The sequence below is a fragment of the Diadema antillarum genome, unplaced genomic scaffold (genome assembly GCF_040938485.1).
Source record: "Diadema antillarum isolate AM-2024a unplaced genomic scaffold, OU_Dant_1.0 scf00000197, whole genome shotgun sequence".
NCBI classification, from domain to species: Eukaryota; Metazoa; Echinodermata; class Echinoidea; order Diadematoida; family Diadematidae; genus Diadema; species Diadema antillarum.
In genome coordinates this window covers 910700-924434 of record NW_027271086.1, presented here as the reverse complement: position 1 = coordinate 924434, position 13735 = coordinate 910700, and the positions used below count along the sequence as shown (strand labels likewise).

Below are 13735 nucleotides of genomic sequence, written 5' to 3'. Positions count from 1 at the left end.
TCAGTACCTATGTGCCTTTTATTTTAAACAGTATCCACTGTTTCAATTACCAATGCTTTCTGTCGGTATAGTATAGAGGGTATCTGAATTCCCCTTCATACATAATGATAACGAATTCATTATCATTTGAAATATTCTTTGAAGACCATAACACAGACGCCCCTAGATACGTTTGCTGAAACTGATTAAAAAGTTAAAAGTTAAATACACCTTGGTTACGGAGTTACATCTTATCTCATTTTCGAATAAATCACATTGAAAATACTTTTTGAATATCTGCTTCGACGTGCATAAGGTTTGAACTTGCTTAACAAACGAACGCAAAACAAAGATCAACATCCCGAGACCTAGAGACACCATGGGGTCCCTTATCAATTCGACTCCCACTTCCTCGATGAAGAAGAACGATTGAATAACTGTTGCAGGAATCCTGATCTGCTGTTGAGGTTGGTGTACAGGTAGGGAAAGTCCTGTAAAGATAGATATGTCAAAATTCCTTTAAATGACGTTTCATTATGGTAGAGTTATAAGAAATTCAATTCAATTCAATTCAATTCAATTCAATTCAATTCAATTCAATTTAATTCAATTCAATTTAATCGTCCAATAATAAAAAAAAAACTTACAGGGAATTCAAGGCGGGATTTTTACATAAAAGACGATGCATAAAAATACATAGAACACGAAATAGTACATGAATGAATGAATAACTGAACATGCATACAAAGTCAAACTGGAAGGAACAATTGATCGAATGAAAACGCGACGTAAAACCGACTCAATTGACTCCAGAAATCTATATTGCTATTTTTATATCGTGCATTACCGTTCCCAGTCCCAGTCCACCTTGTCAGCCTGTGATAAACTGAAACGACTCAAACAAACTCGCCCAAACGACTACGTGACAAGACTTTTTGGATTCTTTGCTGCCAATTTGTATTCAAACATTTTTTTTTTCATTTGAGTCACATCAAAGCCCAAGTTGATCCCGACGTTCATTTACATTAAATTATGCGTACAACAATTGCACCTCAAAATGATTCATCATGATGCGTTCTAAGGTATAGAGATGAAATGCACTTTCCCAAAGGGCGTAAATGACGTTCGTTAGGCATTGAGAACACGCAAAAAATAATAATGCAAATACATAACATTGATACATTGATAAAATGCAGTATTATATTTAACAAAAGTTACACATGTATTGCAGTCATGTATGTTCTGGGATTCTTTTTTTTTTTAAAGAATGAAAGTCAACCAGAGTCAGTAAAGAATGTCTTACTGTTGATGGGCACTCCAGCGCTTCTGCGGGATAGTAGGTCCGGGATTTGGAGCCAACAGGCTGAAACTGAAAAGAGGTTAAGGAGTGTATTAGGTACTATGGACACTGATGACAACATTCGTTTGATCGCGGCTTCAAGATTCAAGATTGCGATCAATAGTAAAACTCATTCATAACTATTATATGACAGCTGCGTTTACACATGCCGTAGCAATTATATTGATTTATTTTTTTGTTTATGTATGTATGTATGTATGTATGTATGTATGTATTTATTTACGTATGTATTCATTTATTTATTTATTTATTTATTTATTTATTTACTTATTTGTTTATTTATTTATTTATTTACGTTATTCATTTATTCAGTTACATTTCAAACAAAATATAGTAGCCAAATGATAAGAGCCCAGGGCCCTGTTTCATAAAGCTGTTCGTAAAGTTACGAACAACTTAATACGAGCGACTGGTGATCAGTTCTTGTGGTGAATTATTGAAATTCTAGTAAGTATAGCACATCGCATCTGATCACCAATCGCTCGTAAGTTGTTCGTAACTTTACGAACAGCTTTATGAAACAGGGCCCAGGGCCTGATTCTAATAAGTCGTGGCTGCTAGTATCGTTCTTTTCTGCAATCTTATTACTCCAAGGCGAATACGCATTGTTCGATATTCCTTCACCACTTCCGTCATTTGATTTCTATTACAAGATTCCCTCTCTTCTTTTCTTATGCATAATCATTATTAGCTGTACTGCCCTATTTTGGCAAAAGGAAGCAAGTGACAAAAATGACATTTCTCGAAAAAGATCAAAATGTGTCTGTCATTAATTTTACACTGACGTCAATGGACTATCATGATGTCTTATCTAACATATCTCTTAGTAGGATGAGTGTTTCTGCATGAAATTTGGCCTGGAAGAAGAGCTCATTATGTGAATTATGAAAACATCAATAACTCAAATTGCTTCCTTTTGCCAAAGTAGGGCAGTGTAACAGTCAATATCATTCTATCAACAAAAGCCTTGAGTCTTGGCCTAATAGGCTCCTCGAATATATTCCTCACTTAGATACAAGGATAAAAAAACGAAACAGTTAGATATCTATTCACTTCAATTATTGCTTGAAGAGTTCGAGCTACATCGATATTAAGCAAAGTGCAACTGTTCGCCAGAAAAAGTATATTTCTATGAAGCGTTATTGATTAGAATATCTGTTTATGTATGCTTTCGACATGGGATGGAATCATTTTTATAAAGAGAGTGCGCAAACGAGAGAGAGAAAAAATATCTGCATAATTACCAGGGAGTTCCAGTTGGCAGTGGCTTGGGCTGATTGGCCCTTCTGGCTGAAGTGAAAACAGTCAGGCGCAAAATAAGATCTGTCTACTCTTCCGTCCTGAATTCCACGGCGTTGCCAAGGAGACCGTAAATGATATGGAAAAAAAGCCGAAAAAATATTCAATGAAGGACGAAAACACGTACGGAATCCTGCTCCAGCTATTTGTGATTGAAGAGTCCATTTAACTAGAAGAACAGTCGTCACACAAAAAGCATCATATTTCGTAAGAATGAAGCCTTTATCATGGTCAGTTATTTGAAATCACTATAGTTTCGTAGCTATATATATATATATATATATATATATATATATATATATATATACATATATATATAATAGTCACATTGTAGGCACGTGTCCACTGAAGGCCTAATGGCGAGTTTCTCCATCCGCTTGTACTTATAAATGTGCATTTCGTACTCACCGGTAATAGAGGTGGGGTAGAGTTTTCGAAAAATGGTTGGTAAACTGCCGTGAAATCATCTTTGTCATCGTATTTACCACTCTGAATTGTCGTCCGAAGCAATTTCTATATTTAATAGCAATGAGAGAGAAAAAAGAGAGTTTTATGGTTCAAATTCTGACTTGTTATTAAAATTCCTTTAGCCTATTACCCATTCTTAGTTGTATGAAATCAAACATGCCTGTACCTCTTTTCAGAGGCCGCCAACAAAATCAAGCTTCCTTTTTAATAACGGAAGCTTCCGTGGTCTCCTGTATTCTTTTTGTAGAAATTTGATTTGATAAGTTATGATTTTTCAATTGTATGATTAGCGTATTGTCTCGTAGGTTAAGCACTATACGTGATTTTTAGCATTGTTTAGTGTATGATATTTTGGAACATCCTTTTGTTGTTACGATGCCACATTTATTGTTAAGAATGCAGAAATCAAATCAACGCAAAACAAATCAAATCAAATCAAACGATGTTTTCAATACTAGTCCTGTTATCATTAATAATTTTATTACTGTTGAAAAAAGAAAGAAACACAAACTAACCAGTGGGTCATTACTCTGGACGTGCATAAAATATTCAATGATGTTGAAACTTGGGAAGGGAGAGTTACCTGAAATCGGTTGGTTTTGTGGTACACTAATTTTTCTGCTGACGGACGATCAAAGTTGCAACCACAATAAAATCTACTGGCACACACGAGAGATAGAAAGAGAGAAAGAGAGAGAGAGAGAGAGAGAGAGAGAGAGAGAGAATAAGCAGAAGTGATAACGGAGCCAAAACGATACAAGTAAATTATTTCAAAAACGTTTGAGGCACTCAAATACACAAATCAATTATACACACAACGCAACAGTCATGACCATTTATTGCTTGGTTTATGCTTTATCATATTATGCTGTCTTCTTCTTCTTGTTCTTCTCCTCCTCCTTGTCTTTCTGACTCCTTAAATTAGTTGAGCATGCACACTCACAAAAAATAATGTCTGTGCTAGCCTCAATTTAGATGGTTACATCCAAGGATTAATGCTTGTGCTATCAACATCGTAATGTAGTTTATTTACACATAATTTTCTAGCTTCCATTTTATTTCTCCAGCATTTAACTTAAATTCAAACCCAAATAATTTGACTACCATGTCCTTTGTTGATGATAGTATTCTATTGCGCGTACAATCTGGGATATCATGCATCAATTGACTTTGTCTTACAAAAAATCTATTGGTCGATGTAAGTCTTAATGGTGGTGACTCCAGTATGCGATATTTTGATAGGTGTTTTAACCCTTGACGAGACTAACCCTGTCATGACGTCACACGTGTAGGGACCTCTGAGTTCCGAGGTTTTGCTGACAAGAGGCACGCTGAGCACGTTGAGAAATACGCGCGGAACCTGCGTTGAAACGGGAAATGGGTCAGAAGAGTTTAAGGAGATCACAACCGGATGAGTTTTACACTTTTGCATTTCAACTCCCTTAAATTGGTTATAATCAGGTACAGAGTTTCAGAATATACAGCAATTTCTTATAATGAATAAGTGTGTTTTTCAAGATTCATAATAAATCACAGTCATACAACATTTAAAGCTAATGGACTCAAGACGATCGCCATCCAGATTCGAATTCAGCGCCTTCGTGAAAGGACAACAACATTTAAACAAAATACAAACAAACAAAATGAGGTTGGGCCTAAACTTTGACTATGACTCTCAGACTATCATAATATGATTATTATTCTGCTGAAATCCACGCTCTATACTGATATTGATCTTGCTGTAGGACAGCTCTTTCAAAAAACATTGAGCTTACAACAAGGAGAGAGAGAGAGAGAGAGAGAGAGAGAGAGAGGGGAGAGAGAGATTGAAAAGAGATTTTTGCAGTATTATTGAAAAAATGGATTTGTATGTATTTTGAATTGTATTCGTAATGTTCTTGTTCATGTTACACCCGGAATGGGTAGATTCAAGAATGATTTGAATGGAATCAATAAAATGAAATATCAATGAAAAACAAAAAGAGTGTCCGCGATTGCGTGGGGGCATTGGTGGGGAGCTTGTGCGGCGCCTGTCATTACGGCTATCAGGGAATAAAAAAAATCCGCCCGACCATCCGGGGGTTGCATCGCTTTTATTGACTCCTAAGTGTTGTGTATGAATGATTCCCTAGTAACCTAGTCTTTTCTTGCCAACCCCTTTCTCTAAAATGTAAAGAGGACAGTGTGCTCGAGTAAACTATAGTCTTTTCTTGCTAGCCGCTTTCTCTAAAATCTAGAGACGAGACTGTCCAATAGCACAACAACGTAGCTTGAAGTGAAAAAGACTTGCGCGTGAAGACCAAACCCTTTATTGTCCGGGCCATCTGCCAACGATATAGCTACATAGTAATGAATTAATTCCCTATAGAAGCCCTAATCCCAGAGTTCCACTGATTCTGTATACAACAGATTGTGATAGCAGTTCCAATACACTTTGTTGGTAGGCCTTATCCGTTGTTGAAAAGGAACATTGGACACCAAGCTTTCTTCCAGCTCGCACCACCGTCGGAGGATTGAAGATCAAAAGAATGGAGTGGACAATAGATAGTGCAGCAGGGTTACTTGCTCTACGGATTGCGTAAGAATAACACTGCTTTATTAGTGTCGATGCTCTCTTCCCGTATTCATTCATTAGCATTTAATGGAAGGCAGGCATGGGGAAACGTGTAAGAATAAAAGATTCACGCCCCATCCTTACACTCCTACGAAAAACTCATAGAAGCAAGGTTTAAAATTGCACCTCTCCTAAATTCAGTAGCCTATACTTGATTTTCTAGATCCAATGCACACCTCACACGTTCAGATTCAGGGGCACCTTCGAAATGAGGCAAAACCAAAGAAAAGACACTGGTCTGAGGTAAAACAAGATAGACTAAAAATCGTAGTTTGGCACTCAGACTATTTTAAGACCTCTTTATTGTCAACATTATACTACCTCATCATGAAACATCTGGATGACGCTCTCCACGTCCTGGACGTATTTCTCCGCTGAATTTTCGTACGGCAATGTGCAACCACGACAAAGATCGTTGGTTCCGATGAAGATCGTGATGAATTTCCAGTCTTTCTTGAGGTTTACCGAACTGTCATCTTTCAACATGGTGATTAGCTCTCTCGCCTGCTGTGGTACTTCTCTACGAAAATGAGGTCATAGGGTGCTAATGAGTCCTCTTCCAAGAAAAAAAAAATCCCCTAAAAGACATGTAAGTGGATTCCGTGAAGGCATCAAAATAAGAACACATTGATGAAGTTTGAGGAAAAATCTTGCAAAATGTTCAAAGTATTTTTTATCAAGTTTTAGTGAAATCAAAGAGCCGTTATAGCTGGCGAAGAAGACCACCAAAGTTTAACATGTTACAATCGGGTATTACATTAAAAATAACAAAAATTATAAGGGAAATATTTCTTTACCTCTGCTTTCTGGAAGCCTTTTGGTATACATGATATCATCTGGCCTTGACAATAAAGGCGTTAAGACCACGTGGCCTGAGCAAAGATTATTGTATAATATTGCTATAGAATTACCATTGAGCAACATTCTGTAAATTTGACGTTAAAAAAAATGGTCAGTCATTGTTGTGATCAAATTTGACAAGAGGTATACAAAAAAGAGGATGCAAATAATCATGGGTAATTAGGTAGACTATTTCTACTGAAAAGAAGAACCAAGTATAATTCTATTGCCACTGTAAATGAATACGCAACAATAATATACTGACCTTGCGAAAGATCCAGTTACGGCAACATTGAACTTTTTGTTGCTGGGTTGGGTGAAGATCCTGGCCTGACCAGTGGAGAAACCGTAGATGTCTCTGTTGTACTTTTTAAAAATATCTGGAGCGGGATGAAAGGTCATTGGGAAGTGCAAACTTATGCTACCTGGTGATATCTTCCCATTGATCTTTATAGAAAATATCTGGATATCTCATGGGCCATTCGCTTTGAAGCCCAACGCCGCCATCTTCAAGCACATCGCCCATACATTTTGTGTACGGAGCTCACAACATCACGTGATCTTCGTGACAGCCTCAGTTCGAAAATGCCTAACAGATCCCAATGACAAATCCCCACAGAGTGTGCGTGGTAAGATGGCCGCGCGTATAGGCTTCACTAGTTTGTACAACGTAAAAGGGCCGATAAGATACCCAGATGCCTCATACAGAGATCAGTTAATTGTGTTTCCTCCCCTCATTTGAAACTGATGGATTATGACATTTCACACAATCATTGACATCTGCCTCTTGAACCATCTCCTGTTGTATTTGTCGCCACGAGTATTTTACTCAAAAATTTATTATATCATGAAGAAGATTAAGTTTTACCGTCATCATCGCACATAAAAATTCTTTAAAGAGGTAGGCAATATATTATGGTGCGTGGTTGAAGCAGCATATATTTCAGGTTAAATGGATATTTCAGATGATTTGCATAATTTCACATCATGTAGTTAAAAAATCGATATTGCAGTGCAGATGCCGGTCTCTGTGATATCGTTTAATTGCTATAGATGAAGTAGTATGTATTTTACTCATTAGAACATTTTACTTTGTTATTATACTAATTTGAAAAAGAAAATGCAGAAATAATATCAAATCGAAGCAAGTAAATACCCAGAACCAATGTGTTCATGCTTATGACCGATCTCACAAATTAAGTTGATAAAAATTGATGTCCATCTATTTATGCATTCATCAATTCTTAAGCATTAAACTGAATATACGGCTTGAGGACTACATAGGCATATTTTGAAATGGAATTGGACATGACTTTCACGCGTCAACCAAAGAGTCTAAGAACGACTCTTAACAAAACAATTATTATGTTTTTGCGTGTTGCTTGTATGAAGAGATGTGAAAACGTTACGATTATTTATAACATGATCAAAGAATTATTATTGCTATAAAATAAGTTACGTTGCCATATCATATGCTTTGTCAAAAGAGGAAACTCTACACACTCTTGTTCGTCAAAAAGAAGCCTGACCCCATCTTATTATACTATATTAATAATGATAGTCAGTCTTGATTGTCCTATGGTCACCATAACTTATGAATGCATTGATAGGATATAAGCCAAGTGAAGATGAAAAAAGCTCCTATTTAATTGAATCCAAATAAATTTATTTGGGCTTATGATAATACCATCCAACAGAAATGTTACACCAATACAAGGTTTAAACTAGTAAGTAATTACATATAATTGTTTACAATATTGTAAGCAACGCAGATTATAAAATAATGTTCAGAATACATCTTAGACAATGTTAGATACGTTATATATTAGGTATGATATAGTCACATGCCACTTACTTGGAAGCGTAATGACTTCTTCTAGTGTACTGTCACCTCCAATGCTGGGAAGAAAAGGGGGAGGGAGGAATTGAGAGAGAAACAGAGGTAGATAATGCCTTATCATACTAAAATTTGCAGAATTATTACAATGTGAAGCTTGAGAGCAAGATGCGCGTACAATCACAGCTAGGTTTCATTCATAGCGAGAGAAATATAAAGGCCTACTAAAGAACGTAATATTTTTGTGGTCTCATTCATAAATCAGTTGACAAATTTATTGGAAAATGTACTGTTTGCACACAGCATGACAAAATCAGTACTAATTTTTCTGTTCTACTATTAATATGATATACATAATATATGTATATATATATATATATATATATATACATATATATACATATATATATATATATATATATATATATATATATATATATATATAATGTATACATACAGATACACACCCACACCCACACACATACAGGTATATGAAGAGATTTACATACACAGATTAAGAGACAAACATTCCAGGAGCCTCAACATAAAAGAGAACAACGTGAGTAGTAGACTATGCCACGTTCAAGCAGCTAAGACCTACTCCCTATGTCTGTACCATGATTTACGCATTGTAGACTACAACAGCGCAGTGGCGCAGTGGCGCTCTACTTTCTGTGAGAATCAGTGCGACTTACCTTGCAGACACCCCTGGATATTCCAGGTATACTGGTTGGAAGGTAGTGGCTTTTGCGGCGTAAGCAGCCTGAAGCAAGAGAGTGATTTTTAGAATTAAATACTTTTTTGTCAGTTTCGATTCATCAATGTTTCATCATCACAGGAGCAGAAGATTGAGCAATTCGTCATGTCATAGTATAGCTGAACGTATGAAGAAATGGAAAAAGCATCAAAAAATATAATGACAATGTGCAGATAAAACGCACAAGTTTGAAAACATTCGAACCGGAGATACTAACCGTAAGTGAGTCGCCCATTGCAGCTACCACTTTGATGTCGCCAGGCCTCAAGAGATGCACTAAACATGATAGTGTCCATGACGTGTAATATCAATCACACAAAGACATTAATTAGCATAAAAAGGATATCCTTAAATTTTGCAGGTAACTTGCCATTGACTCCACAAGTACAATATTCAACTGTAACTATGAATAAATTATGTGTCATGATGAATGTGAATACGAGTATGAATAGAAGTATAGAGATACATAATTGTCCTGTGCCGGAAGAGTCGAACCGTATATTTCCATTGAATAATTAGACATAACATTACAGGAAACGGCACGGTTTTGCAGACGCCCTTCGGTTGTGAATTGTGTCACATTTCGTGCATTTGTCTTATTATACTAATGATGAGTAAGCTTGGTATTTGTGTAGGTTCTATCTGTTAGTTTGCGTGTAATGACAGGTTCCGGTCAAGAGGTGGGGTTGGGGTGGGGTAGTGCTCTTAGTCAATGGACAGCTCTCTTCGCTCCCCCATTCTTTGCTGGGAGCATCTAGGGGCAGAACCCTTGGCAATCATAGCAATGAATTCCGTCTCGTATGTCAGTACGTCGTATAAATGTTATTAACATTGATCGTATGACGAAGCTAAATTTCCATGCTATAATATGTTTAAACAACAATTTGACAAAAACGAAATGAATGAATGAATTACTACACAACTTAACTTATTCTTGAGGTACGGAATTTTATTTGTCATTTTCTGTTTATTTTTTTCTTCTCCAATTATACTTATTACATTCTAATTACTAGCAAAAATTGGTCGCGTGGATCCGTGATTCCAGCGTCGACATAAATGTTTCGTGTATTTTAAGACATCTACCTGGCTTACCTGATGTGGGTATTGTTGGAGAAGTAGAAGGCGGACAAGAAAAGTTGAATCCCATCTGGGCAATGACATGGTGATGATAACGAGAATGACAAAATTATAAAAAAAAATTCATAGCATCTAATCGAAATGAGTAACAGCAGTCAGCTAGCACCGCCCCCCCCCCCCCCCACACACACACTCTGGTGTTCAGAGCAATCGAAAGAAGTTGCAGGTTGTCGGAATCATATAAATTCGGTAATATTAGGCAATATTCTCATCCCCTCAGATAAAAATATTAAAACCTAACCAGGATCAGATTTTTTCCCTATTATGTTTCTTGAACTCGTGGAGGTAAAGAACTGCATGAGCATTACTAACGTTTTGATACACAGAACATTAACTTTACCTCGACGTTGAGCCATGAAATAAAGATCAAAGATTTCAAGAAATTAGTAAACACAGGACCTCCTTTGGAACTGAACGTTGCTGTAAACTATGTTGATTAATATCGGTGAAGAACAACATTTCATGTTAATACTTCCAAAAACATCACATTTTGATTCTTTTTATTCTTATACTCAGAGTAAGATCAAATAGATTACTACATTCGGGAATATCCCTGACAGTTGCTTGAACGTTTTGCAGAGTAATGAGTATTCATGTACTGCTGTCGAAGTGGGATGACGTTCGTTATTCCGAAGGTTTGTTATTTCGAAGTACACACAAATTCCCTATACCTAGAGATTCATTATTCCGAAAAAAAAAGAAATAGTAAAAAGGGTTCGTGAATACGAACATTTGAAGTGCTATTTTGAAGGTTCCTTTTTTTCCCGAAGGTTAATAGTTTTGAAAATGAATTAACAATGTTCGTTATTCCAAAGGTTCGTTGATAAGAAAATGAATAAAGTTCTTTAATCCCAAAATGTGACAACTGTGTGTGCTATTGAACCTTCGGAAGTACGAACCTTATTTCATTTTCGGATCAACGAATCTGCGGAATTATGAAACTTAATTCATTTTAAGATTAACGAATCTTCTGAATAACAAACCTTATCTTATTTTTAGATCAACGAACTTTCGGAATAAGACAATGTAACCGCCGAAACGATGCCGCTGGTGATCAGTGACGTAGCGACAATAATGCTCACCTCCTTGATATCAGTTCTCGCGACGCTCTGGACATGTGTCAAGTTCATGAAGTGTTTCTCCACGCTCTTTAAGATTCCTGCGAAGACGTCGCTCACGTTATGGTGGGCTGACAAACAAGAGTGCCGAGAAAAAAGTTACAAGTTAAGTGCCTAACATATTAAGATATATACAGTATCACAGTCTTGTATAGAAGATAAAGTGGGGCTTTGACAATCTTGACTGTTCATGGAGTGATATCCAAACAGAAAGCACGGTGAATAATTGTGATTATTTTCAGCGTTTATGGATTCATGCTATTAAGTAAAAAATAGATCGAAACATCAGCCGTCTAATGCACGATTAAAGATCAGCTTATCTCTGCTTGGGCGACAAATCCTTGTGTCTAAAAAACAACCCAGTAATGTTAAAGAGAGGGGAAAATGGCAGCCAAAGAACTACAGCAAATAATGATCTCCTTTCCCTTGCATGACATAATCATTTTGATATCAGTTTTGACGAAAGACAGCTAGAGTTGTGGCGATATATAGAACATCACACTGATTATCTGACAATGAATATAAAAAGTGATTTTCACCGACAATTGAGATACAAGTTTTTGTTATTTCAGTGATGTTGTATGTTAGTTAAAAGTTAGGCAAGATGATGAAAATTAGGTAGATGTCTTCTTGCCTATAGTTGTCGAATCTAACCATGGTGCATTAGCTTCTACGTTCAGAATTAGATGCAGGAGAAATTCTGCCGCGTACTACGGCACAGCGTGTTCGTTGGTGGCATGTTAACTGTTCATACTAACTGCTCCTAAAGCAATCATCGCTTATACACACCGTCTAATGCACAGGTCTCGTATTCAATTCAACTCAACATGATAAAGACTAACACTTACTATTTTATTACTTATTCCCGTTTACACACGGTACAGTCACTTCGCCGATTAAAGTACTGTTCTCTTAGGAAGTCCTGTTCACAACAGATGTAGATAGACATACTGTATAATAAAAGTACAGTGTACTGAAAAATATGTTGTACAAATGGATGTAATATTACTAAAGAACAAAGCTTTGAAAAAGGCTCTGCATAAAGTTATATTTTGTTATAGTAAAAATAATATAATAGTATAATGAAATACTAAAAAATCAGATTTTTTCATCTCTAATTGTAAAAAAGATCTCTGCTACCAATACTCATCTATATTCCGATTTATGTCGTATATTTGAAGCCAGTCTGACTTTGTTGTCAGTCGATCACCATCTTTAATTAAAGTTCGATAGATAAATCCTCATGTCGTACACTCGTTTCCATATTCTTCGTCAAAATATTGTGTGTGTATGTGTGTGTGTGTGTGTGTTTTGAAAAGGAAACTGGTCGTTACGTAATGCGTATTGAGACATATTGTTGAATGTGTAGCCATCATATCGAGTTTTATTTGCTCCTCGTCATTCAGAATATACTGGAGCCATACGAGAGAAAACGTCCCTCAACTATCAAGATAATTCCGCGGAATCTCCATTTATAGACTATACAAAAGACAACAAATCAACAAAGACCAGATTGCAGCGGAGATGCATTTTTGTCTGTGTTCAAAGTTGACAAGAGCAGATCTCTTGCAGGCAATAACAACAACAACAACAACAACAAAAATCGGAGGAGTGCACACACGAGCAAAACATATTCCCTCTGTATAATACAGGCGGTGGTAGTGTTCATTGCAGAGTAGATATTAAGTTTTGTCTCAGGTAATGTTTCAAGCTTTAACGCAAAGGTGTAGCATGACAAGGACACAGTGGATATTTTCACTATTTGGCAATTACTCAAAGATAACACTGTGCTTTTGAACACATATTGATATTAATACAGCCTTGAGCTATAGCTGCATCACTTTCTCTTCGAGCAACAGAAAGAAAGGTACAAGGTTTTCGTGGAGCCTTAACTAGCCTTGGCAACTGACAAGAATCTGAGCTGTGAAATTTTGTCTGTTTGTTGCTGTTGTTCATTTTCCATCCGTGAAGATGGCTGGATAGCCCATATTCAGCTACACTAAGCTGGTCTTCCATGGGGTCCAGTTGGATGTGATGGGGTGGGACCACTTCACCGGGTCAGACACCCTGCTCTTTGCGATGAATGAATGAAGCGGGATCTTTTACGTGCATGAGCTGTGACTCTCTCATACACGGGACCTCCATTTTATGTCCTATCCGAGGGACAGAGTGTTTTGCCTCTTGCTAGAGGGGACGGTATGTTTACACACAACATTGCTCAGTCCAGACTCGGGTTCGAACCCGGGCCGCGTGATCGTGAGGCAGACGCGCTACCGACTGAGCCAACTCACCGTTGATTTACTTTTCTTCCAACATAATTTCATGC

At 36.8% G+C, this 13735-nt stretch overlaps 1 protein-coding gene across 1 annotated transcript; it reads right to left on the bottom strand.

The window, feature by feature from the left end:
- Window positions 1-371: 371 nt before the first annotated feature.
- On the bottom strand, window positions 372-12148 carry LOC139723678 (phospholipase B1, membrane-associated-like). Its single transcript, XM_071634903.1, has 12 exons — window positions 12121-12148; window positions 11374-11480; window positions 10247-10301; window positions 9372-9430; window positions 9093-9160; window positions 8416-8459; window positions 6826-6940; window positions 6042-6240; window positions 4375-4466; window positions 2584-2629; window positions 1283-1342; window positions 372-470 (listed from the first exon to the last, which is right to left on the bottom strand). The coding sequence occupies exons 1-12, from the start codon at window positions 12146-12148 to the stop codon at window positions 372-374; spliced, it is 972 nt and encodes a 323-aa protein (XP_071491004.1).
- Between the last annotated feature and the right edge of the window lie 1587 nt (window positions 12149-13735).

Bases quoted from the DNA above. Each gene is read 5' to 3' on its own strand.
- LOC139723678 (XM_071634903.1), bottom strand. From the start codon at position 12,148: ATGCCACCAACGAACACGCTGTGCCGTA. The intron at 6,241-6,825 runs GTCAGTATATTA...TCATTTTCGTAG, and splicing joins GTAACTGGATCTTTCGCAAG to AGAAGTACCACAGCAGGCGA. The intron at 471-1,282 runs GTAAGACATTCT...CTATCTTTACAG, and splicing joins CGCTGGAGTGCCCATCAACA to GACTTTCCCTACCTGTACAC.